At 49.8% G+C, this 26,016-nt stretch overlaps 9 protein-coding genes across 9 annotated transcripts; 2 read left to right on the top strand and 7 right to left on the bottom strand.

Moving 5' to 3' along the window:
• Positions 1–602: 602 nt before the first annotated feature.
• N7518_005156 (vWFA and PH domain-containing RING finger protein) lies at positions 603–4,388 on the bottom strand (the record flags this gene model as incomplete). The annotated part of the gene is made up of 3 exons (XM_057186083.1): positions 603–3,493; positions 3,552–4,040; positions 4,286–4,388. The coding sequence occupies 3 exons, from the start codon at positions 4,386–4,388 to the stop codon at positions 603–605; spliced, it is 3,483 nt and encodes a 1,160-aa protein (XP_057042853.1).
• Positions 4,389–8,231: 3,843 nt separating this feature from the next.
• Positions 8,232–8,903, bottom strand: N7518_005157 (uncharacterized protein; the record flags this gene model as incomplete). The annotated part of the gene is made up of 1 exon (XM_057186084.1): positions 8,232–8,903. One exon carries the CDS (start codon positions 8,901–8,903, stop codon positions 8,232–8,234), a length of 672 nt encoding a protein of 223 aa, XP_057042854.1.
• Positions 8,904–9,888: 985 nt separating this feature from the next.
• N7518_005158 (pyruvate dehydrogenase (acetyl-transferring) subunit E1 alpha) lies at positions 9,889–11,325 on the top strand (the record flags this gene model as incomplete). Its single annotated transcript, XM_057186085.1, has 4 exons — positions 9,889–10,011; positions 10,090–10,223; positions 10,294–10,748; positions 10,820–11,325. The coding sequence occupies 4 exons, from the start codon at positions 9,889–9,891 to the stop codon at positions 11,323–11,325; spliced, it is 1,218 nt and encodes a 405-aa protein (XP_057042855.1).
• Positions 11,326–11,735: 410 nt separating this feature from the next.
• N7518_005159 (uncharacterized protein) lies at positions 11,736–13,229 on the bottom strand (the record flags this gene model as incomplete). Its single annotated transcript, XM_057186086.1, has 1 exon — positions 11,736–13,229. One exon carries the CDS (start codon positions 13,227–13,229, stop codon positions 11,736–11,738), a length of 1,494 nt encoding a protein of 497 aa, XP_057042856.1.
• An 871-nt stretch (positions 13,230–14,100) lies between these two features.
• N7518_005160 (mitochondrial 37S ribosomal protein uS4m) lies at positions 14,101–15,594 on the bottom strand (the record flags this gene model as incomplete). The annotated part of the gene is made up of 3 exons (XM_057186087.1): positions 14,101–15,006; positions 15,065–15,496; positions 15,559–15,594. The coding sequence occupies 3 exons, from the start codon at positions 15,592–15,594 to the stop codon at positions 14,101–14,103; spliced, it is 1,374 nt and encodes a 457-aa protein (XP_057042857.1).
• Positions 15,595–16,605: 1,011 nt separating this feature from the next.
• N7518_005161 (uncharacterized protein) lies at positions 16,606–18,864 on the bottom strand (the record flags this gene model as incomplete). Its single annotated transcript, XM_057186088.1, has 2 exons — positions 16,606–18,384; positions 18,433–18,864. The coding sequence occupies 2 exons, from the start codon at positions 18,862–18,864 to the stop codon at positions 16,606–16,608; spliced, it is 2,211 nt and encodes a 736-aa protein (XP_057042858.1).
• A 417-nt stretch (positions 18,865–19,281) lies between these two features.
• On the top strand, positions 19,282–20,783 carry cds1 (phosphatidate cytidylyltransferase; the record flags this gene model as incomplete). The annotated part of the gene is made up of 4 exons (XM_057186089.1): positions 19,282–19,431; positions 19,491–19,854; positions 19,904–20,694; positions 20,745–20,783. The coding sequence occupies 4 exons, from the start codon at positions 19,282–19,284 to the stop codon at positions 20,781–20,783; spliced, it is 1,344 nt and encodes a 447-aa protein (XP_057042859.1).
• A 1,247-nt stretch (positions 20,784–22,030) lies between these two features.
• N7518_005163 (Glutathione S-transferase/chloride channel C-terminal) lies at positions 22,031–24,615 on the bottom strand (the record flags this gene model as incomplete). The annotated part of the gene is made up of 8 exons (XM_057186090.1): positions 22,031–22,413; positions 22,469–22,796; positions 22,849–22,977; positions 23,029–23,110; positions 23,163–23,247; positions 23,707–24,390; positions 24,440–24,444; positions 24,500–24,615. The coding sequence occupies 8 exons, from the start codon at positions 24,613–24,615 to the stop codon at positions 22,031–22,033; spliced, it is 1,812 nt and encodes a 603-aa protein (XP_057042860.1).
• A 164-nt stretch (positions 24,616–24,779) lies between these two features.
• N7518_005164 (putative fructosamine-3-kinase) lies at positions 24,780–25,871 on the bottom strand (the record flags this gene model as incomplete). Its single annotated transcript, XM_057186091.1, has 2 exons — positions 24,780–24,879; positions 24,931–25,871. 2 exons carry the CDS (start codon positions 25,869–25,871, stop codon positions 24,780–24,782), a joined length of 1,041 nt encoding a protein of 346 aa, XP_057042861.1.
• Positions 25,872–26,016: the final 145 nt, after the last annotated feature.

A 26,016-nucleotide genomic window follows, 5' to 3' on the forward strand; every position in this document is an offset into this window, starting at 1 on the left:
AGCAGCCACTCTCCCCGTTTTCGTGACATCGGGGAGCAACGTCATGTCTCCAGAATCCCCACTCTACTATGAGGATATCCTAGTTTCTTCTTCAAATTTAGTCTTGACATAGTTTACCGATCCTCTCAGTACATACATAGACAGGCCTACGAGTTGATCCACCTGAGAAAGAACAGTTTCGATGAGGTGGGTATGTACTAATCCAAGGCAACTCATAGATTCAGTCTAGCAAGGCTGGATGTATAGAAAAAGAAAATCAAGTCCGGTAAATCGTCATATGTTCAAACAAGTTAAAAAACCGACAGAACCCCATCCCACCCGCGCACCATAGCCGAGACCGTCAGCAATTACATAGAAACAGAGATGTTATGTCCAAATACAGCGGAAACACATCAAGAACAAAGCCCCTGGTATCATGTTGGGTAGTCATGGGAACAAAGTGGTATCATAGGGATGGCAAAAGAAATCGCAAAGGGGGAAGAAAAAGGGGAAATAAGACGTCGACTCGGTATGTAAAAGTCAATAATGTAAGACAAAGGAAAGCGTTTCAAAAAAAAATTCAACACGAAGAAAAAGACGTCAGGTTATAGAGAGTTGACTCCCTACTCCTCCGTCAAAGCATCGTCGCCAGTCTCGCGCCAGTCTTGGGATCGCTCCGTCAACCGACGCACACCGGAGACACGCTGGGCCCAGTGGGCTTCGGATGGAGTGCGGAAGGTGTAGGCGCGCTGCGAGGAGATCACACCAATGCTTTGTAGCACTGCTTTGCGTGAATCACGCCCGAAGACTGCCGGGTGGTTGATCCACTCCATGGACGATTCCAGATCTGCGTTCAGGGCAATCATCGTCTGAGTATCGACCGCGGAGGGTGATGTGATAGTGTTGGTGTCGGATGCGGATGAATGGGTTCCACTAAAGGTAGATGATTTAGGAGAGGAGGCCAAGACTGGGGTGTCACCACGGCTGTCGGCATCGCTGTCGGACCGGGAAGCACCCGGGGGCAGAGGTGGTAGGCCACCCTTGCCCAGGCCCTTGAGAATGCTGCGCGTTTCGCTGAGAAGGTGCATCGCGCGATCATTCTGGCCCCGAGATACCAGAGTGAGAGCACGGGTCAGCATGTCGGATGTTAGAAGCTCCATACGGCGCTGCACAATCGAGGGGTGGGGAGGAATTGGTGGCGTGGGGGATCGATGGCCCTTGGCCCGAGGATTAGGAGGCAGCATAGTAATGGCCAGGAGTGAAGGTCGAGGGGAGTGCGTGAGATGGCCATCACGGAGGAGGTCGCCGTAGGTTAAATCAGCCTGGATCAATGGAACCTCTTCAACGCTCATGACTCGGCTATCATCGCCATCAGAACCGCCGCCGAGAGCCTCCAATCCGGAGACTAGGCTCTCCCACGGATCCTGCGGCATGCTGTCCTGCGTGGCATTGTCAGGCTGGATGACAAGTTGAACCAAGACGTCGCGCTTGTCACCGAATCGGAGATCACCCAGTGCAGCTTCTGCATCTTTACCAGTTGCACGCTTTGTGGTGTGAAGAGCGCCGCTAATCTTAACAAACTTGGCGGGTGATCCTTCAGGTAGGCGGAGCTTCAACTTGACGTTTTGGTGGGAGGTTGTCTGCAACGCGCCCAGGCATCCAGCAACACATTCTCGCAACATCATCCAATCCTTCACATACAAGTAAGATCCTTTAGTACGAGTAGACAACTCAATCATGGTATCAGGCTTATGGGTCAATCCAAGTCCGAACGAGTGGATGTTGACCTTAGCAGCTTCCGCGCGGGAGACCACGAAATCAACGCTTTCGGGGTCGGAGATAGAAGAGTCGCTGATCAAAAGGATGGTTGAGATGGGGTTGTTGAATTTGCGCTGCATCAGAAGATCCATGGCGACATTGGCACCTTCAACCACGTCTGCACGGAGACTTTTTTGACCAACCGGCCGGATCGATTCGAGGATCTTCGACCATCCAGCCCAGGGCTTGGTGGTCATACCAACCAGGGGCACACCTCCACCACTCGAGCCAAAAGTCACGAGGCCCATCCGGTCCCGAGGGCCGAGATTCTGCACGAGGAATTTGAGGGCATCACGCAGGAGAGTAATCTTCAAGCCTTGCATAGACGAGGATACCGGAATTACCACGACAAGATCGAGGGGAATATGAATAGTGTTGATTGCAGGGAATTCTGATTCGGGGTTGGTGTAGTCTGTAATGGCGGTATTGATGGATTTTGCTGCGCCGTAAGACGAATTGATAGAAGCCTGTCGTTGAATTCCACGGTTACCACGGTAGTCATCGTCCTCCGCCCCCGAGTTATCATAGTCATAGTCATTTTGGCGTGAATTGGCTTCTGGGTGCAAATCGATCAAAGACCGACGCCACGTCTTCAGCTCGTTGCGATCCTTGAAGCGAAGGTAGAAACAGGGCAGCTCGGTGACGGAAAGGTTCAAGGAGAGAACAGGTTCATCTGGGGACACCTCGATGGACTTTAAATGCTTCTTAATCAAAATTGAGCCCTTGAGACTGCAACGAACAGGCTTGCGTCGTCCGGTCGCATCGAATTGGGGGTCAGATGATTTTTTCTCCTTCACACAGATAAGCATCTCTTTGAAAAGATAGCATTCCAACTCCTGCCAGGAATCTCGATCCTTGCCCACGCGCATGTGTCCGTGGAGGCGCAGCTTGCCGAACCGGTTGAATTCAAGACCGTGCCAATTGTCCACGCGGCTGCGCAATTCCTCAGCCACTTCTTCCATATTCTCTGTTGGCTCATACTGGATTGATCGAGCATCCTGTCCACCACCTGATCGTCCCGCGTAGACCTCATCCGGCTGCGATTGCCCCGAAGGCGTGTGTCGTAGGTCATCTAAGTCCGGACGCCAATTGGCATCTGGCACCTCGACCGTAATCAGACACGTGAGGGTCTGCTGTTGGCGGGATCTGTTCAAAGTCGGGAACTCGCTTCGGACGGTGACTATCGGCGCGGGAATGGGATTCTTGGCGACCTTAGGGCGAGGACTGAGGTCTGACTCCATAGCCTGTACATCATAATCATGGCGCCGTCCAGTGCTGGTGTGCTGGCCTTCATTGTATTCGCCCGATGAGCCGGCCGCGCTACCATTCCGGGAGTGGGGTTGACGAGGATTAGAGGCCACAGTCAATCGATCTACGCGCTCACGCTGGCTGCTGGTATCACGGCTATCTCGCCGACTATATGATGAATCTCTCGATGGGTTGTAGGATTGTTCTTTTGGTGAGGGGTGATAAGATGGCTCCCTCGTTGAAGGGTTGTAAGATGGCTCCCTCATTGAAGGTGGCTCCCTCGTTGAGGGGTTGTAAGGTGGCTCTCGGGTACCCGACGTGTAACGACTGCCGGTATCACTTGGTCGTCGACCCAACTGTTGCTCCCATGGAGTTGGTGTTGTCAAGCCACTGCGTACTGTAGCGGTATCATTCGATGTCACTGAGCGGACAATATTACTGATTTTCTCTGGGGACAATCACATTAGCCTTCTGAGCCCCTCTCAACCCCGCGCGAGGGGACATACCGATATCCAAGACATTTCCACCGCGACTTGTATCCAAGGCCAATGGCGCATTGCAGGTTGGGCAGTATTGACCATCGCATTCCCGCAGAAATTCATAGAAACAGGCCTCGTGGGAGACATGGGAGCACGAGAGCTGCAAAACACGCTCGCCGCGTAGGGTATGCTCCAAGGGTTCCTCGCAGACGGCGCATTCGCTCCCGACAAAGGTCCGGTCCCTCCGTGTGTGGGTGCGATCTACCTCCATTGGGCCCGTGGTCCGTCCCGACCTTGAATGAAATGATGCCCGAGAGCGATTGGAATGCGCAGATTGACCAGCGAGTTCTGGGTAAGCAGAATTGATCTGTCCGGCGACAGTCGAGGTTGCTCTTGGCCGGGTAAGATCGGCCTGGTTGGAAAGACTGCTGCTAGGTCGGTCTATCACGCCTCGAGTGAATGAACGAAATGAACGGAGAGGTGAACGAGAGGATGATTCTGGCTGCAATTGAAATTCTATACGTCACCGGTATCCAATTAGCAAGTTGGGACCCTTTCAAGGCTAATAGCAGATTGAGGCCGAAGCTCAAGAATTGAAGATGTGGATAGAAGAGAGAATAAAAAGGCGCAAACCACACTCAGGGGAGAGTGGTTCAGTCCGACTTGTCCCATGAGGCATCTAGAACCGGCCACAATAGTCTCAGATCTAGGACATTTGGCCCAAGACTGGAGATACTGGAAGAGAGACACAGAACACTTACTTTTGGGCTTTTTGGATCGACCTAGGAGACCCAGCTCAGTTAGATGTTGTTGAGTTGAGTCGGTCCCAGAGTTGTCCTCCGATCTAGGTGAACGTTTCCACATCGACTCTCAAAGGAAACAAAGAGGTGGGGGGGGGGAAAGAAGGAAAAAAAAAAACAAAGCAAAAGGAGATCGAAAAGTAATCAAAAAAGGATAATAAAATAAAAAACAATTAAAGCCAAATACAATAAAAATTAAATCCAGGCATTTCAAGAGGTAATAGTGGTACTTCGTATACAAAGATGAAGAGAGATGGAGCTGAACAGGGGGTACACGGAGTATACACAACACGTTTTAGAGTGGACACATGGTTAACTGAAAGACTAAAACAGAAAGAGAAAACTGAAATGAAAACAAAAAAAAAACAAAAAAACAAAAAAGAAACCATGGAATTGGTCAAGATCTTGGGTAGGACAATAGTCCCACCCTCAACCATGGGTTTGGAGGTGGAGATCCCCTGAATTAATTGAATATTTTACAGTAGTTGGCGCTACTGCACCCCTTATTATCCGCCTTATACATAGTGAACGAGTGATATCTCTTCTTATTCTATCTTGCATTCCACGGCTCCGTGCAGAGGGTGAGGTGGTAACTAGTCAATGGGTCCTCATACTCCGTACCTTGGTCCTTCAATGCAATTGTGGCCCTCTCGGGGTGACATCGGATATCCGATCGGCTTTACAATCCGTTTACAACATAGGGGATCTGATCCTAGAATCGGGTTTATTTAATTTACTATGGAGCACGAATGGAGTACCTGAATTATATTACTATAACTATTAACTATTTATTAGTTTAACCTTTGACTGATTAGTTAACCTCTTCTTCTGCATCTTATGTTCTTATATTATACCTTGACTCTAAATCTGGCTGCTGTCTGGGGTTTATCTTTTCCATGGACTCTGGACACGCAAATATTCGGCAAATCCACCAACCTTGGGGAATTACTCCAGACGTTCCAAGAGAACATTTGACATCGGGATCCGTGAGTGGTGATAACAAGGTTGGCTAGTGGATTTACTTCGGATCGGATTAACTTGGCATACGCGGGACTAGGTCACGTGATCGAAAGTGGCTCATATATCCGCTAAGTCGTATACCCACTCAATATTGGCTAAGGACCACGCGCCTGGAACATCGAACAGTGGCAAGTTTCTCTGTCGATCCAACGGCTTCCCCCCGTCAAAAGGTTTGGCTCTGAAGAATTATGGAAACCGGAGATCTATTTTTTTTTGTCAGGCAAAGTCATTCTGCAATGACGCAATCTCTCTTCAACTTCAACCCTTCCAAGGTTTACCCCAGCTCCAAGCTCTCCCTGCTGTCGGTGATCGACATCTGGATCATCAACAAAATTGGTCGGGTCCGGATGTCGTGAACGCAGTGGCGTCTAGACGCACCTCCGGAGCTTTGACGATCACTCCTTCAACGGACTCCAACGGAAAGTTTATGTCATGAGCAACATGACGGAGTGTTTATGACAATCTCCCTAGCTCCCACCACAACTGGGTCAACGAAAAAGCCATTGGCCCAATTGGTCTGGCTCATCTTCGCTTTTAACTCCTGAGCCCCCTCGTCGCGTCTGCATTGGACTCCGGCGGGTCTATCCTGTTCGTCACGCTCATTAGCGCTTAGCCATCTGTGCTAGGAATAGGAGAGGCGAAGCTAGAAGAAATTGGCTTGCACATCATTGACTGTAGCTCCCCCGTTTATGGATCATACCGGCTGCCGGGGTGGGTACGCATGTTGTCTACGCGGTGATCGACATACTCCTGTCTTTTTGGATGCTGCAGAGCGTCTGTGCTTACTTTAGCTACTTCTCCACTGTCTCAGAAAACCCGTCTAGACACAACATTGACTACTCCGTACGGAGCAGTAGATGACGATTGGCAACGCCTCCCCTTTTGAGGTGGAGGTTTGCTATTGTACATATCTATTGCGAACTATGTATGTAGGCACGCCCCTTGTGCTGGTCTGCCGTCATCCTGCGTCGGAGAATTGTCATGCAGGATAATCGAGACTGCAACGGAGAGTGGAGTTGACTGGTAACAACTCCTCACTGCTCGTCCCTGAGCTGTCAATTAGCATATCCGGCTATTTTCTGCATTCTTACAATAATGATCCATATCACGATCCACATATATGTACTTTGTACACGAGGCGCATAGATCACTCAATGATCATGACCGTTGAGGTTTTCAGAGCGGAGACAATGTAAACACAGTCTAACTCCTTTGAGTGGGTTGATCTTTTCCTCCTCTCAATTCTGAGGTACGCCTTATGAAACCAGTGTTTCAGAGTACGAGCTGGTCGCTTCCTTAGTGCGTTACAAGTTGGAAGTGGCTCAAGTGGCTTGATCACGATGATACAGGGCTGCGATATGGCACGCTCCTAGTTTGTGCATCGTAAGTTTTGAGATGCAACTCCCTGGTCTTTTAATAGTTGAATGCAGTTGAGTTATTTTTACGTGCAGGTATATGCAAGTGGATGCATGTACATGCAGGTCTCATTGGCCGGGCCGATCCCGAGACCTGATGATCTCTAGCGCATAAAAGACTCGAGACCTTGAGGTTTTGATCAACGTTGGTAAATGCAGACTTGCAGCTCCAGCGTAACAACGAAGATATAGATCCTTTCGGGTTGGCTAACTCAGAACCGACTTCTATCAAACGTGTAATAGACCCGATCTATAGTCTAGTGTACCTGAAACAGATCGTCTATGCAAGTGAATGCTTCAAATCCATGAAGGGCTCCTGAACACACTCATTCTCACACATATCGACTCACACAAAGTACATAACGAGGTATCTCATGGTCCCACGCGAGGATGTCTTGGATCCTATCAGCCCGGGCCACTAGGATTGTCTCGGCTGAATCAACCCATGATCTTATTTGTAAGACTTAGCATGGCCATTTGAATAAATCGTAATATAAGTTAATATAAGTTATATATAAACTTGAGCCAATGCACGAACTGATGGGGACGTGGCGTCATTCGTCAGTCCAACCCCATACAACTTAACGACATCTAGCTGCTTTTTTTTGGATTTATCGCTTTCGTACTTTTGCAGCAAGGTAATTTTGGACATGTCTATCGTTCACTCCGTACTATTCGTGTTGATGTTTCTGACACGTATCTTCTTAGTATTAGTCAAGATAATATGACATGTCTGTTCTTGTCTTTGTTCAACGGCTTTGATCGTGCCGCTGTGATGTGTCGAGCTCATACTTGAAACAGTCTAGACAATGTTTGGCATAACAACGCTCACGCTTGATGCATGGGCGTCGTCTGAATGGTACGGCAGAATTGTGTTATGTAGCCCAAAGCTCCTAACCAACTCTGACTTATATCGTATGGTCAGTATAGATAGATTCGAAGTTCAGAATAATCCGCTTGGGTGGTTTCATGATCTAATAGAGAATGTGACATCAAACAACGTACAAATTATTGTTTCAACTAATGCACTGGCTAGTTCATTGGTTTTTCTCATACGACGAGCTCTTTCAATCTTGAATTTGTCGGAAACGGCATCGTGTCTGAGCAATTGCGTCAAGAAGGTCTTCTTTATAACTATTCATAGATGGAATCAATTTCGGCTTTGAGTGACTACGTGTAGGATAAAAACGATCCATGGCTACACTATAGAATGCATGAAATAATCATTTACAGGAAGTAAGAGATATGAATGTGTTGTTTCATTTGATAAAGACAAGCAAAGCTCAACCCTAGCCCGGAAAATGTAAGTGCCCTTTCTCAAAGCTTTGGGGAAGATACATCAGGTGCTTCAAACCTAGGACAAAGAATTTGGGCATAGAATAACATGTCTCAACCCATGGAGAGAGAACGTCCGCCAGATTTCCTCATATCTCCATGAATAAGAGCCCAATTCCTCGGTTCATTTCCCTGCATCAAAGCATCCACAGAATTCTCTCTCGCAGCTCTGACTCGGGTCGGCCGGTCATTTGCATCATCAGGCCAATCGACTCCTCCACTCCGATCCTGACTGTGCGAACTTCTTCGACTCTGACCACATAACGCAGTCCATCATCGATAACAAACTCATCTTCCAGTCTGATCAAGCCTTGGTAGTGAGCGCTGACTCTGTGGGCGTCGAGATCATAGAATGCGCAATTGTTGTTAACTGAAATCGTGCCGTACACGCGAATAGTCACTTTGACATCCGGGAAGCCTTTGAAGATATTGGCAAAGGTCGGTCCGTCACTGGTGATGGAGTCCCAGTGGTTCAAGACAAACATGATGTCGAGGCCGTAGGTTCGGCCATACACGAGTATGTCGGTCAAGGACTCGAACGAGTCACTATCAGGCCGCAGAGGGGTGATCGATTTATGAATCAATGGGCAGTAGCAGTAGGAACGGCCTTCCAGCGTCCCATACTTGCGCACATACTCTGCCTGGAGCTCAATCAGGGCGGGACGGAGGTAGTACTTCAGTTGGTCAGGGTCGATACGTGCGGTAGGGGGAGCGCCACGAGCAACGAACACAATCAGGGGCTCTGCAGTGGTAATGGGGGGGCCGATGGGAGGACCGGTCACAAAGTCTATGGCAGCGGGTTCCGCCATATCGAGATCAGTGTTACTTGATGGTTTGTTAGATTTTTGTCCTTAGAGGTGTAGTGCAAACAAATCATACCTTAGTCACACCTGTTCAGAAGCTGATACAGAGAAAGAAAGGACAACGGAGGGGGAAAGCAGCATCTTAAACAGTGAGGCTCGGCGTTCATTGCTCAACATGCGATACGTGAACAAACTGTACTTCTATGTGGAAGGCGAATAACTGAAGTCAATAAAGCCAATAGAGCATCCTCTTGGGGTCTTATTCAGCTAAGGATATAGATTCTGAAGTTGCTCAAAAGGATTAGGGAAGAGGCTATTTTGCCATTTGAGCCTGTCAATGGTTATTCCTCTCAATAGTCCCGAGGTTGACATCAATTGCCTTTTGATATTCATTTGGGAGTCTTGTCATAGTAAAAGCATACATACCTCGGAATTTAGTATATGCGAGTCTGTTCTTGTGACTGCTAGCGTAATTATTTATCAGGTTAGGTTCATGTTGTTAATATCTCAGTCACTGGTATATCACAGCCTTGTATATATTCTGCTTTACAAGACTATACATTGTTTGTTAAGCTTGTTAAAGACAGAATACTTCACCTACAGGTATTGAAGAAGTAATTAGTCCCCTAGAAAAGCTTGAATTTGATCTTCCTATCACCAAAGGGTTGAAGTTGCGATGTTATATAGAGATGCACCGCACCGTGGAGATATCGGAGAGCGAACCCCGAATAGAGTCCCTGGAGGCAGAAATGCCAGTTGTTAGTCGGGAAAGTTCATCGAATACCCCCAGAGACGTTGCCAAATACAAGAAGATCTCAAATATCACAGTATTCATGTTCAAAGAGCGAAGTACTTTCAAGCATCGGACCCGGCCTGACTTCGCTCACCGGGCGGCCCCGATCTGGAAGCTGACTAAGACGGCAAAAGTGAAGAGAGTTGTTGGGAAAAAGGTGCATCACCTTCAACATACCATCTCCAATTCCTTTACAAAATGCTCTTCCGTGCCGCGGTCCGTCAAGCTGCGCCTTTGAGGCGTCATGCCTTCACTCCTCTTGCCCGTCGCACTGTTACCACCGACGCAGCTTCAGCTAACGTCGAGAGCCCACTGCCTGATGTATGTTAGCCCTATCCGGAAAACTGAAACCGCTCGATCTTTGCAGGGTTTCCATTGCTAATGCTTGCGCTATAACAGGAGGATCACAAGCTGTTCACTGTCCGTCTCTCCGATGAGAGCTTCGAGACTTACGAGCTCGACCCACCCCCGTACACTCTCGAGACCTCCAAGAAGGAGCTCAAGCAGATGTACTACGACATGGTCGCGATGAGGTACGATAAGCATGGCATGGGATGTTTGATGTTTGAGCTAGCCGCTGACTGACTGCGTGTTCTTTTGCAGACGTATGGAGATGGCTGCCGATCGTCTGTACAAGGAGAAGAAGATCCGGGGTTTCTGCCATCTGTCGGTCGGACAGGAAGCTGTCGCTGTCGGAATTGAGCACGCCATCACTCGCAAGGACAAGATTATTACCGCTTACCGCTGCCACGGTTTCGCCATGATGCGTGGTGGTACCGTCAAGTCCATCATTGGTGAGCTTCTCGGCCGCCGTGAGGGTATCGCGTACGGCAAGGGTGGTTCTATGCACATGTTCGCCGAGAACTTCTACGGTGGTAACGGTATCGTCGGTGCCCAGGTGCCCGTCGGCGCCGGTCTGGCCTTCGCTCAGCAGTACAACGAGGAGCCCAACACCTCCATTGTCCTCTACGGTGATGGTGCCTCTAACCAGGGCCAGGTCTTCGAGGCCTTCAACATGGCCAAGCTGTGGAACCTTCCCGTTCTCTTCGGCTGTGAGAGTAAGTCGTTTATTCCAAGTCTTTATAGCGTCAAAAAAGCCCGCAGATGTACTGACGCTATGTTCTTCTAGACAACAAGTACGGCATGGGTACATCCGCCGCACGCTCCTCCGCTCTGACCGAGTACTACAAGCGTGGCCAGTACATTCCCGGTCTGAAGGTCAACGGCATGGACGTCCTAGCCACCAAGGCCGCCGTCCAGTACAGCAAGAACTACGCCATCACCGGCAACGGACCCCTCGTCCTAGAGTACGTCACCTACCGTTATGGTGGCCACTCCATGTCCGACCCCGGTACCACCTACCGCAGCCGTGAGGAGATTCAGCGCATGCGCAGCACCAACGATCCTATCGCTGGCCTTAAGCAGAAGATGCTCGAGTGGGGCGTCGTCTCCGAGGAGGAGCTCAAGGGTCTCGACAAGACCGCCCGTGCCAACGTCGACGCCGAGGTCGCTGAAGCTGAGGCTATGGCCGTCCCCGATAACACTCCCCGCATCCTGTTCGAGGACATCTATGTTCGTGGCTCTGAGCCCAAGTGGATGCGTGGTCGTACTGTCGATGAGACTTTCTACTACTAGATTGTTTTGCCCTATAGGCACTTCTGTGCATCATGGAAGAGCTTTTTAATTGTTGTGTGAAGGCTCGGGAAGATATTCTTGCGTCGTTCTATCATTTATCTGTAATTTAGCCCGATGACTGTTTCCTCTTATGTTTGTTTACTTGTTTCCTGTTCTAGAGTAGAGAGCAATTGCCATCGGCTGGGTCCTTTTCAAGTTCAGTACATCTTGCAATATCTTCATCAGGAATTTTAAACAAGACTTGGTTAGCAATATCAGCCATCGAAAATATATAGGCACGCCGTCCTTCGCAATCGATTATGGGTATCACATCAAAAAGAAATAGAAAAAAAAGTTAAAGTACAAACAAGAATAGAAGGGAGACAACAAGCCATGTCTAGAAAAAGTACCAAAGTAAGGCTCAACCTGCCTCAAGCAGGCTCCTGTCTCAACATCTCAAGAATCAGGTCCTGAGTCCGCTGCACAGAATCCAGTTTTTCTTCCATCACAACACGTTCGCGCTCCAACTCACCTCGAAACTGAGCCTGCATCTCCTGGCGTAGCTCTTGCTTCATTTGCTCAATCTGGATGTGACTGAGACCTTGTTCCTGCGGCCGTGACTGTTGGTGCTGGTGTTGGTGGAATGCAGGCTGTACCTGCGAGTGCTGTGGTTGCCGGGGGAAAGCCAGAACCGGGGGTTCTGAGGCAGCTTGTACTAAAGCCGAGATCATGGGTGAGGCGGCACTGGCGTCTATATCGCCCCCGGATGCGGCCTCTAGGTGTTTGTTGAGTTTTCCAAGTGTTTCGATGACGGCTGAGACCATACGGCCGTCGGATTGTGGAATTGGGGGTGTGGAGGGAAGAGGTGCAGTGACTTGTGGGGTTGAGAACATATTCTCAAACCCCGGTGGTAGTTTCAGCGAGCTGGTCGCGGAGACAGGGGTAGAGGGTGATTCGAGGAAATGCGCGGGGGGCGTAGGATCAGTAATCGAGGGCGAGGGTGTAGGGCTGGTAGCCGGGAGGGCAGTATCACCGACGGTATTTGCGACAGGCTGATGCATCATATCCATCATTGAGGTATTGACATCAGTCGGGCTAGTAACAGATGACCCAGACATGTTCCGCCATGGGTCCTGGTCTCCATTTTGAGAATTCTGCCGCCAGGGCTGCGGCTGTCTACGTTTCTTGAGCTCATCGCGCTTTGCAATGCGTCGATTCTCGGCTTCTTCCCACCGCTGCCAGGTCGGAAGCCAGGCATCGACAGCAGCGAGCCATTGCGGGTTCATCAATTCCTCGGCCGTTGAGCCGGCTGCGTTTGAGACCCGCTGTCGCTGGTCCTCGAGGAACTTGATGCGCTGCCTTGTGACCATTTCGACTTTGCGCCGCACTGAGTGCCACGAGTATGAGCGCCCCTCATGGACACGCTTGAACTCGGCGGCGATGGATATCCACCACTTGCACAGATTACTGCGGCTGCCGAAGGTCCCTGCATTTTGGTTGCAGATCTCGAACAGCACTATTTCTTCTTTGGTTGTGAGACGTCTATGCTGCCGTGAAGTGTCACCATCGAACTCATCGTCGCCGTTGTGATTGCGCTTCGTGCCTCTGTTGGTGGTTGATCCTGACATCAGCCTTGACCCAACTCCTTCGCTGGTTTGAGCTACGCCCACCGGCATCGGCGCATAGTATAGATCGCTTTCGACGATGCCTCCTTCACGTGAGTCACTTTTGGTTAGGTTTGCCCCTCGAGGTGTCCCTTGGCTGCTCTGTGATGCGTTATCGGTCGTATGTGGATGCCTCACTACCACGGACTGGGAAGCTGGGCTGAACCCTGAGCGCAGGTCCGATTGTACTGTCCCGAAGTAATTTTGTGAGGGATAATGATACGAAGGATGGCAGTATTCGTGTGGTTGAATGCGCGTCATGAGCACAGCAGCTTGCGCGGTGGCCGAGCAGCCGCTGTGGGAGACCAACAGTGCACGTTGGGTGGTCTATGGGCCCAGGGGATAGTCTCCCTAGTTCAAAATAGCCATCAATAGGGTGGCAATAGTGTAGCAGACCAATGCAGAAAGTCCTTGTCGATCTGTGGGGATAAAGATAAAGCTGCGATGGATTTCACCTGAGGGTTTTCCACGAGGCCCGTGCGCCGAGCATAGTATGGCAGCTCTGGCTCCGTACACAGTCTTGTATATGAGGATGAGCTTCAATCGGGTCATTTGAAAATTTGATCGTGTTTTGATTCTGCTTAATTATATGTAGCTATTTGAATTCTATACTTCTCATAGGATTTGAGTATTCATGTGCTGCACATTTATACTTTCGCGATATATATGTTGGAGCTTCAACCACCTCTAGGTACCTGCCAACAAGTTCTATCATGTCCTCACAACTTCATGTGAGGCTCTAATAGTTTTTAGGGAACTAGAGCTTAGTACATTAAGAATAAGCTGCTCGACATATCTACCTATAACAAGTAGGCAAAGCAGCCAGGTCTACGCAAGGATCATGAAGTGACTGGCTAATATGCAGCATGAAACATCAACATCAATAATATATCCATTTACGACACATCATGGCTATGGTGGTACAGGGGGTAGAGTTGACACAAAAAGCTCCAAAGACAGGCAAAACAGGAACCAACACCATGGTCAACATGATCCAGAAATATGCAGAAAGGGAGGAAGATCTAAGCGCCCACTAATACACAGATGGGAAATTTAGGGGAAAATAGTAGAACAGTAGAGACAAACGAGGAAGGGACAGGCTAGGCAGAGAAAGACAGGCCAATCGAATCCTCTACCACCGTCTCCTCAGGTACCAGCCATAAGCCGGAGTGGCAATGGTCTCGCCGAAGGGAGTGGGCACCTCGGCGGAACCGGGACGGGCCACGGGGTGGCGCAGGTACACGGCTGCACAAATGTTCTGATTGACCTCGAGGTAGCGCGGGATGAAGGCAAAGGCAGACATGTATTGGCGTGGTTGCCAGGGGGTGGAGTAGGTCTTGCTGTTGTCGAGAGGATTATCGCGCATTTGAGTAAGAGCGCGCTTGAGCGTCTCAAACTCTTCGTCGCTGAGTTCCGAGGCATCGACTTCATTACCTAGTGTTGCCTGCGAGAAGGCTTCGGAGAGTTTGTCGCTTACTGCGGTTTCTGTATCTTTCCTGGCGGCAGCCAATTCCCTATCTCCCTTGTCGGATGCGAAGGCGTCTTCTGGACGGGGTTTCACGTCCTTATTGTCTGGCTTCTTCTCGGCCCGCTTGGCCTTGAGAAGCAGGGTTAATTGGGAGAACTGGGCCTCCAAGCTGTCTGCGAGGACAGTGCTGGACTCGGAGCGGGACAATACGCGGCGGACGGCTTGTTGGAAGCCACGGAGCTCCTGCTTGCGTTGGGGCGCGAGTGTATCCTTGCCGGCAGACATGATAGACTTGGCCTGTGCCATAAGCGCCTTGAGAGTCTCCTTAGGATCCTCCTTTTCGGTCTCCTTGGCCTCTTCCTCTGCGGTCTCCTTGGTCTCTTCCTCTGCGGTCTCCTTTGACTCCGCCTCAACCTCTTCCTCTGAGGTCTGTGCCTTCGCCTTTCTCCGAACCAATCGGCCCTGACGCCGCTCGTACGCAGTCTTCGTATGACCAGTAGCGTACATTACGCGCTCTGGCTCAACCTGGAAGAGGTCACCGGGGTTGAGGAGATAGCTGGGATGTTTCATCTAGCACAAAAGCGAGTCAGTAACTAAGGAATCGGTAGCTTCCCACGTCGCATCCTACCTTTTGCCCGTTAACAGTGACCGCTCCGTGGATGACGAACTGTCTCGCCTGTCTGGCACTACTAGCAAAGAGAGCTCGGAAGATGGCCACATCCAACCGACGCTCTAGGGGCGCAAAGGTCATCTGGGTGTAAGGTGTAGGACGTTTCTGGTAAGCGGGCTTGCCGCCCATATCGAGTCCTGAGCCGCGACCGGATGAAGCTTGGGAACCGTCATCGGCGGCCAAGTCGGATGCATTCATGGGGATAACACTGCGGATGCGATGGTTGAACATGCGTTTCCACTGTCCCTCGCGGACCTGCTCGCCATGATAGGCACGGGAAGCAGCCTTAGCAGACCATTTCTGCTGGAAGAATGTGCGATTGATGGTGGGTGGGCTGCGGAATCGTTGCATGTTATACAGGTTGTATTTGCTCCATGATTGACGGATTTTCTGAACAGAGTCTTGTTAGTCTTCTGACACTGGGGGAATTGAGTACAGTAGTAGATACATACGCCTTTCGACAAAGTATTGGTAGCTCTGTTCCTCATTGTGGCGATTCGGTAAACACAATGCTGTAGAAAATGATATGCTTTCTAGTCCGAATTGGCCGAGTCTCAAAACTTCAGAGCACGTGACTGTATAATATTCATGCCTTAAATTTCAGGAATCAACTGCTGGTTGGATTCGGTGTTTGCCTGGTTTGCATATTATGTAACGTGATCCTCTTGATGATTGGTCAATCAAATATCGCTTAATGCCACCGCCCTGTATGAATTTGCCACCGCCCCAGGGAAAAGATATATAAGGATGCCTCCCCTCCCGGCTCTTCCTCTCTTTTTTCTTTCTTCTTCATACTTACCTTGTTTGGGTGACTGTGATCAACAAGACGGTTCACCACAGGCTGGTCCCTGCATTGCACATCGCGGCGGAACAGTTTGTTCAATGGCACTTGTGTCATTGACAGGCGTATTCTTTGGCACCTCCATTCGTGGAATATCTTCTTTTCATCAGTCCTTGAGCCAGTGGCACGAGGTTGGAGAAGAGTAATGTACTAGTTGATACGTTGTAGCTACACTTACTTGACTTGTAACTAAGTGCGGCCATAATATCCTGAGCCTGTTTGCCACCTTCCATGCATCTTGTGAATTAGTTAATTTTGCCCCCCTTCCCAATCCCCCCTTCTCTATGCTGACCCCTCGGGGCATTCTGGTCCTTCGATATCCTCTGTGACACCCTGCCATACATATGACTTATTTATCACTTCTCCCTTCTTCCTTTCTAAGTCTCATGCAGTCCTCCCTTCACCGAGAGATAAAAGTCCGGCGAAGCATTGAGAGATGTCTACAACTGTTGCCGCTCACGTTTGTCTTAAATCCCTCCCACTGAAGATACGTATACCCTGGCTTTTTCCTGATCGCTTGAATGATATAAAGTACGAAATGAAATTGTTTGGTATGTGGTACAGAAATATTCTACCCCCTAGACAACACATCGCGCCATGTCCAATGCATACAAATCCCAGTCGTACATCGTTAAGCATCTTCCCTATGATCACTCTATCACTCTCTCCTAGTACTTGGGAACGCCTCCGCTAATGAGTCCGCTTCTTGCGGATTAGTCCATTCCTCCAGTAGCTCATGTGCCATATCAACGGTTTCATCATCGATGCCTGCCTCCAGCACGGTACCATCACAAAAGGCCAAGCGAGTTAACACAACAAGATGTTTCTGTTTGCTGCCAGGTACGCATGCCAGTTTCTCCTGCATATTGATCAAGGGGCCGTGTTGCCGCATGACACCGAAAATCAGCCGCATAAGGCCATTGACTAGCGCGACACGTAGGTCTGACTCTGGCGGAGATGAGTAAAGTGCATCCAGCTCATCATGCATCGACCGGAATAAACGAGCGAGTGCATTCGGGTGCAAGGCCAGGATCGTACTGGCATGCCTTTGGGATTGGCCCATAGGGTTGAATGCCAGTGACTCCAGCAGCAGTAGGACCTCGAGGCGCATTGCACAAATGTCGTATGCGGTGTATGGCTCGACACCTTCGTCCGGTATGGCGGGCTCGCTCAGCATATGCGTGAGGCGATCCACTATCCACTTTTGTACATCCAATTGGTCCTGGTCAGAGTTCCTAATCGGACCAAAAGAATCTGCACGAATACTTGTTGACAGGATGTTCATCAAAAGCAAAATGTCACCCAGTGGATGTGACGGGTGCAGCATCACGAGAATGAACGAGATCCGGATATTTTGCCAAAATAGCTCCATTGCACTTTTGATGTGCAGTACTCCACACGCGATTTGGTAAAGTAGACGCATGGCCCCAGTCGAGTCGACTAGGGGCTGCAGATCTGATTGTGGTGTCTGTCGAGTAATTCGTTTATCTCGTGATGCCGGGGCGTACTTGAAGCGAGGAACTGCATTGACTTCCACGGTGTCCTGCAAGACTCCAACTAAAGGTGTAATCAGTTCGGAGAGTGGGACGTCATCTGACATCAGACTATATTTTGTGATAGCTTCGAAACGGGGAATCGGCTCGTAGAACTTCTCGTTGATGGCGCGCTGCCATAGTGAGGCGATCGCTTGCGTATATTCTAATACGTAACTGCTCGGGTCAGCATGGCCCATGATCTCCATAATGAAGCTGGACATGGGTCGATCCGGTTCCGAGGGAAACGCAAGCTTTGACATGGCTTCGAGATCGGTTTCTTGGTTAGGATGCATACGGTGACTCAAAAGTCGCATCATAAATCGCTGGTTGCGACCTGCCTCTGCAGACTTGCGCTTCACTTCATCGACTTCGGTCGAAATATCAGTCGCATCAGTCATGACAAGCTCCACACCAGCAGTATTCAGCTGTAGTGGCGCAGGGCTATCCTGGCTTGATTGCCGTTTACGTTTTCCTGGAACTGTCGGCGTGGCTCGCTTGGAACGTGCTGCTGACTTGCTGGGCGATACCATGGCGATTTCATCATCGTCAAATCCATCGCGGAGAGGAAGCACCCGGGACTTTCGAGGAGTCACTGGGGCTTCCATCTCGCGATGCTTGGATTTGTAGTTCCGAAGCTGGTAGGCTTCATCCACAAGGTCTTGCTGAAGAAATACATTCTCTGTCGCCAATACCTTGCCTTCGGACATGGCTGCCTCAACCTCTTGCTTGTGTTTCGCCACTTCGTCGGCCATGGATTTCCGTAGAGCCGCTATTTGCCGGTCATAGTCTTGTGTCATCGCTGCCTGCTTCCTTCGAATGATCGAGATTTCACCGGATTTCGTTTCCACTTGCATCCTCGCATCGGCTAGCTCCTGTAACATTTGTTCTCTTTCTTGCTCCATCTATAAGGGTTGTTAGAGTTTATACAAAGAATCTTTCATCTAACCCACCTGCGCCAGGCGTGCATTGATCTCCGCGGGGGCGTTCCCTTGTGCATAGTACTCGTCCACATCCATGGCATCGCCCAGCTGCTCGTTGACCGCAAAGCCAGGATCTGTAGCGAGTACATGTAGAGCATGCGGAATGACATGCGAATTATTGACATTATCGTACACCTCGGCCTCCAATTCCCCCATCTCCAGTGTATTGTAGTCGTTTGTTAACCCGGTGTGGAGGCGAGGCGGCGGTCTAAACGGTCCAGCATTGTTGTTTAATGGTACTGCTTGAGTGCGTAGCACGGGGTTGTTGTTTATGGGGTTTGGGCGGTACTGTGAGGCTGACGCCTGCGTTGCTTTAAACGCATTCTGTTCCAGTTCATACAACTTCCCCGGTGGCAGGGAGTCGAACTCGTCGGAGCCGTAGTCGTCGTCGTCGTCTTCCATGCCCCCGCCATGAATGGACTACCAGAGGGAGCTGACAGGTTCTAACTTCACGGAAGGCTTTTGATCATTCTCGAGTTCGAGCGGTTCCGAGTGTGGAAGAGGAGAGAGCACGGCAGTTCAAGGCACCTGGACAACAACCCTGCACATCCAATTTCAATTTCTAGTCACGAACGTAATATCTGAAGGTCAAATAATGATTGATTCATTAATAAACCCGAATAGTACACCAGATATAAAAGATATAAAAGATACAAGCAGAAAAAAAAAACAAGTTGAACACGGGGCTGGAGCTGGAGCTGACCGCTCTCGGCACTTCACATGAGCTCATCAACTTCTAATCCGATAGTCCTCTCTCGCTCTCTGCACACTCCACTTCTATTGCCCAGACTCTGTTTCTGGCCCCCCCTTTTTGACATCATGTCGAAATCTCGCCGTAATGTTAGGTTTCAACACCGGTCGAATGATGAGCGACGCCCCAGCGTGTCCGACGTCAGCGATGCACCCTCAGAGCCCACTAGCCCCAGCAAAAATGGCAACGGGTCCAACCCATCTACAGTAACTGAACAGGTCGGTTTTCAGTGGGCTGTGACCTCAGAATCTAGGTCTGACATGATCTTCATTTCTAGAAACCCCCGCAGTCCGAATATGAGAAGAAGAAGCAAACCTTCATCACTCGAACGATATGGACTTTTGTGATGATCGCCGGTTTCTTCGCCGCGTTGTTCTCCGGTCACATTTATATTATTGTTCTAATTACTGGCATTCAAATCGTCTCCTTCAAGGAAGTCATTGCTATCGCCAGTATCCCAAATAAGGAGAAGAACTTGCGGTTCACAAAATCGTTGAATTGGTACTTCCTGGCAACTACTATGTATTTCCTGTACGGAGAGAGCGTGATCTACTACTTTAAGCACATTCTACTTGTTGACAAGGTGCTGCTTCCATTGGCGAACCATCACCGCTTCATCAGCTTCACACTTTACGTCATGGGTAAGTGCCTCGATTGTTCCCCTTTTACTCCACTAACCTCGGTTGATAGGATTCGTGTTCTTTGTCGGATCTCTGCAGAAAGGCCACTACCGATTCCAGTTCACCCAGTTTGCTTGGACCCATATGGCTCTTTATCTGATTGTTGTCCAAGCTCACTTTGTCATGAACAACATTTTCGAGGGCATGATCTGGTTCTTCCTCCCCGCTGCGCTGGTCATCACCAACGATATCTTCGCCTATGTCTGCGGTATCAGCTTTGGAAAGACACAACTTATTCAGCTTTCCCCGAAGAAGACGGTTGAGGGATTCCTTGGCGCATGGGCCTGCACCGTTGCCTTTGGTTATTTCATGACCAACTTGCTGATCCGCTACAAGTACTTCATCTGTCCTGTAAACGACCTGGGCTCGAATATTCTGACCGGTCTGGAGTGTGTTCCGAACCCGGTCTTCACATCGCAACCTTATTCTCTTGAAATCTTTGGCCTGAACAAGACCTTCTGGGTAGCACCCATTCAGTTCCACATCTTAGCCTTCGCCACTTTCGCTTCGCTGATCGCTCCGTTCGGTGGATTCTTTGCTTCTGGTCTGAAGCGCACTTTCAAGATCAAGGACTTTGGCGAGTCCATTCCTGGCCACGGTGGTATCACTGACCGCATGGACTGCCAGTTCATCATGGGCTTCTTCTCTTTCATGTACTACCACAGCTTCATTGCTGTCTATAAGGCCAGCGTTGGTGATATTATTGAGACCGCCATCAACGGTCTTACGGTTGACGAACAGCTCGAGGTCGTCCGTGGCTTGGGCAAGTACTTGTACAATCAGGGTGCCGTCTCAGAATCGGTATGTTTCCTTGAACCAATTACCATGATCGTCTTACTAACCTCTCCTAGATTCTGGATTGCCTTCTCACCGAGCTCAAGCGTCGATGAACTTAAAAATTGTACGGCATTCAGATTGAAAACACCACACAAATTTATGACACTCATATTTCACTTTCACTCTCACCATTCGAGGACGACTTTTCAACCCCGCGCTTCACCCTGCAACTCTCCTCCGATAGCTTCTTGCTTCATTCGGGACTTGATTTAGGTCTACCGAATATGCATGCCAGCCTTAATGCGTGCATGCATGATATGTACATACATGCGCCCCGCTCGCCTTATCCGCCTTTCAACACGGCATCAACACTCAACAAAATGACCCGTGTCAAGGGCCCTAATGAACGGTGTGAATAGCGAAAGTCTTCCACGCCGGAGGCACGGGGACAACTTTTCTTCTTCATTTACGGCTGTTTCCCTGTACTTTTGTTCAGTACTCTTTTTTTCTATTCTATTCTATTCTATTCCCTTCTTTTTCTGATTGATGTCGGGCCCTGAACCGAACCTAAATTTGATGACTGGTGTTGCTCGGTCCATCTTGACCTGGAGCTTTGCTATACTCCCGATGCGTGCAACAGACACATCTCTTTACAGAAGTGGTAGAAGAAGGGGGGCATGGTGTGTGTGTGTGTGTGTGTGTGTTTCTGGCAAATATGTCTCTAGTTTCGCTGTTTTTGGACGCGTCAAGACAACAGGCTGTAGATCTGTACATGGCTTTCAATTCAGGGTTTGAGGCTGATTCTTAATTTTCTTTCACTCCATATTTTGCCCCTCGAGAATGCGTTCGTGGGTACAGCAAATATCGCCCACTGTGTCGTCCTATAATGCGAAACCGATTATCGGTAGTTGAGGGTTCTTTTCATTGTATCTATCATATCTCGTCGCTGGTCATAGGGTGTCTGGGTATCGGGAAATCGTGGGAAAGAGGGTCATGATAGAGAATTTCCAGAATGTGAGTCTCGCGCCCGAGACAACTCAGTTCCGAAACTGTAGAGCAAGAAACCGGGCGTTTCGCCTAGTCCAGAAAAGTGGACAAACACCTCATCAGAACTGAGCAAGGATGCCAGCGTATCCCAACAAGAATCTGGACGAGCAGCCGATAGCGAGTCACCGTGACCGAAGGATTGTTCGGTTGAAACTGAGATGGGATATAGTATATGGGGACCCCATCCCAGCTCATTATCAACCCGCTATCATATTATCGGTTCACGGAACCAAGCAAGGCCTTTTCTGGCTGTGCTTCGCTGCATGAGGCACGCCAGGTGCCAGGAAGACACACAAATAGCAAGAACCATCTTTTACCCGTCGACTTCATATTCTTCCATTTCGACCTTGAAGTACGCCGCGACCTGTCGTCTTTCCTCATCTGCACATGCGGGATCGAGCATGAATCGAACGGCAGCATCACGGCCTCGCTCGCCTGTTCTCTGGCGGTCCCCGTTCGCAGCAATTGGTGTTAAGGGATGGGCAGGTCGCGGAGTATCTTGGCCATTGGCGCTAGTGCCGTTGAACGGTTTGCGTGGCTGGCCGATCCACGGGTGGTAGCGCGGGATATTGTGTTCGCTGGCTTCTTGGTTGAGAGGGATGCGGACTTTTAGAAACCGGTCTGCTGGGAATTCCGAGCCGACGGCGGTTAGTGAGCGGTGGTGGGTGTAGAGTTCTAAGAGGTCGAAGAGGGTCTCTGGATGGTTGTTAATGTGGCATCTAAGTGGATTGAATGCGACAACAATACTTACCCATTATTTCTGCTCGGCTGGTGCTCCACTGAGCATAGTCTAGCCCCGACTCCACTTGTTCGACGCGCTGGTCTAATAGTCGTCCTGCAAGCTCAAGGCAGGCAAAGGCCATAGTCGACGAGTTTTGTTTGATGGGTGCAAATGTGCGGTAAAGATCCGACGAAATGCGGTAGGCAAGATTGGAGACTTCGGAGTTCTGTAGCAGTCCATAATGCCGACCTAGCTTCATGAGGGTCTTGTGAGGATGCCGGGTTCGAAAGTCAAAACCAGAGGCCTCTAACATGAGTCTTTCGAGACCGATAATGCCGCGCGCATGGGCTTCGAACATCTGGCGACAAGCGTTAAATCTCTGTCTTGTATCGTCTGGGATCATGACTTACAGGATCATCAGCCGATAAGTGCTCCGAGGGCGCCACTTTCAAGTTGTGCTCTGCGCAGACAATGTCTCGCGATTTTTTGAGCGTATCTTCGATCTTGCATGCTGTGAACAAAGCCGCAGCCGCAGCATCCTATATCCCGGGTTAGGCTGATCTCCTTGAAGGATTTCCAAGTGAACTCACTGTGAAATTATACTCATTGTCTGGATGCACCAATCGAAATCGGTGGTAATATCCAACTGCTGTGTCAAAAGTGCGAATGGGACTGGATTTCCAGTCAGTCCTGATGCATTTTGCCTGGCTTGGAGTCAACTCACAGGTTGAGGGCTCTCCGCACGCTGTCGATCCACGCTACGCCCTGAAGACGCAATGAAGTCTCGCGAAGGGGATTAACGCTCATCGCTTCGATGCAGTTTTCAATTGTCTGTTCGAATATATATGGATTGGCCACCTGTATAAAAGACGGGTGGATGGCCGGGGGTGACAGGCCAGATTCCAGCGTTGAGCTCCCGAGAGGAGACTCTTCTCTCGTATTTGATGTCATGGCGGTTTCTTAGACTTCCTAGGGATATGGCAATATCGAGCAATGTCTTTGGAAGTTGCAAGATGAAGACGCGCAACAAGTGACTGGATTGATATATCGATCACGTGTCCACCTAAGAGCTCGCAATCACGTGCAGGACTATCGGGAGTATATTATTCCGAAGTGTATATCTGTCTCTAGTATCCACCATGACGCTTTATTTTCCCGAAGACGGATGTGCAATTAAATAATGCTGGAGATACCTGAATAGCAGCATACTGGCTCACAAATCCCTCAAGGAACCCCCCGACCAGCCCGTGTCGCCTTAGCCAACTCACTTTGAGCTGTATTATCCGCATATCTCTTGTAGATGGGAAGGTAATGCGCAAGATCACTGGTAGTCTCCTTGATACTCCGTCTGCTCTCAACAGCAGCCAGCCAAGTCCTCCATCGTGTCCAAACTCCCTCATCCGGACCACCTTCCCCCTCCCTCGGAATCCCTAATCCACCACTCTTAAACTCATCAAGCACCCACAGTCGTACCGCCCACGGAGCCAAAACCAGATCCGGCAGACTAATATCTTCACCAAGGAAGAACGGTCCCTCGCTGTGCATCTCCTTGGTCCAGGCTTTCAGGTGATTCAAAAACTCTTGCCGAGCCTGATCCAACCCCACATCTGCGTTCTGCCCAGTGCCATCTGCAGGCTGGTACTGCAGGAAACGGTGGAAAGATGGGATTATTCGAGATGTCACATAGTCAATCCAGATGCGTGCGCGGGCACGCTCGTAGGCATCATCTGGCAAGAAGCGGGGTTGGTGGTCTGGGTATGCTTCTTCCAAATACTCCAAGATCACCGTGGATTCGTACAGTGGCCGTGGGTGTGGATCTGCTGGTGTTGAGAGTGTAGGAACTAGGCCTCGCGGATTTAGTGTGAGTAGTGAGTCTGGCTTGTTGTATGGGTTGACCTCGATATATTCGTATGGGATCTTTTTCTCCTCGAGGGCAAGCCAGACTCGTTGCACTTTATTATGTTAATATTATTACTTATGGACGAGTGGCTAGAGACATACCAAATCTGTATACCTGGTAAGTAGTGGGTTGGTTAAAGTATAGAGGGGTCGTAGACATACGGACAGAACCACCCCGCATATAACTTCAATGGCTGTTCAGCGCGATGCTTATCGACCAGCGCCTTGGCCAGGCCACTGGCCTCGGGATATAGGTTGGAGTCAGGATGAGCTGACATTGTAGAATGCAAGTGGGTGTTTTCAAGGGAAGAAAGGAAGAAGCAAAGTTGGGCAAGTCGTGGATAGTAGTGTGACATCATATCTTAAGCATATTCGTGATTGGACATTATCTCTAGCGGGATATTGAAATTCAAAAGGATAGCCTTGCCAAAACCATCAGACTCTAGTCTTTTCCATACTTTCCGATCAACTGCTGCATAATCAACATAGCACCAGATCGATAGCCTCCACCAAAAATAGCATGATGATTCAGATGATGATACCTTTTTGGCTATATCAGTATACTTGTCCAACAGCAAGATATGAAAACTCACAATTCATACAATTCCACCCGATCAGCATACTCCGCCACAGGCTCAGTCTTCGGTACAATCCGATGATACTGATCAAAGAACCGAGCCCCAAATCCACCGAACATCTGCATAATTCCAAGTTCAAACTCACTATGTCCATAGCAAGCTGACGGATCATATACCACATCCCCGGGCGGCTCATCGTGACCCGAGCCAACAATCCGACCCCAATCAGCATTCCCACTCCACAAATCCCCATGAACAACAACAGGCACAATCCCCTTCCCCTCACCGGTGGAAGTATACCCCAAATGACCATCCCCAAGCAGCCGAGGCACAACCACATGCGCGGTCTTCTCAGCCGCCTCGCGCAGCCCAGCATCGGGCCCATTGCGCTCTTCAGATGTAGCTAGGATCGTAAGCAGCCGTTCATTCGCGTAGAACTCAGGCCAGCTGTCACAAAACCGGTTCGGCTGCTTGGTATCACCGCAGAAGGTTGGTACGGGGAATCCGAATCTGTGCCGGCCGGTGTCCGGGTCCACAGGTGCGGGCGTGGTATGCAGTCTTCCGAGGCGGTGCGCGAGCGTGACTTCGTCATCCGTGCTGCGGCCCATCTTGCCGCCGAGCTGGAGGAACTCTGTTGCGAGGAAGTGCGTTTTGGCCTTTGCACCTGGCTCGTCGAGTGGACCCCGAGCTAGGGCTTGCGGACAGAACCCTGGCACTGAGGCTGCTATTGCATTGAGAGACTCGGATTCGCCTTGGAACATTTCCTCTGCGGCTTTGCCTTTTGAGGATGTTTTTACAAAGTAGCGTCGCTCTTCTGTGCCATTTTTGGCGGGAATCTGGGCGTGGATGGTGCCTGTGCTTGTGAAGCCTGAACCTAATCCGGATGTGGAGAGGCTGACTTTTGATTCGGATGGGAGTGAGAGGGCTTGAAGAATGGGTTCTGGTACTGGGGACATTGCTATTAGATTTCTGGTGTTAGGAAGAATAGAATTGTTTTTTTTTAACTAGATGCAGAGACGCAGAGACGCAGAGACGTGAATAGACCGGATTGCAGAGGGCTATGACGTTTTTTCTCCACATCGAGCTTTTGTCACCATATGA

The sequence above is a fragment of the Penicillium psychrosexuale genome, assembly GCF_028828465.1.
Source record: "Penicillium psychrosexuale strain IBT 29551 chromosome Unknown utg000003l, whole genome shotgun sequence".
Classification (NCBI taxonomy): domain Eukaryota; kingdom Fungi; phylum Ascomycota; class Eurotiomycetes; order Eurotiales; family Aspergillaceae; genus Penicillium; species Penicillium psychrosexuale.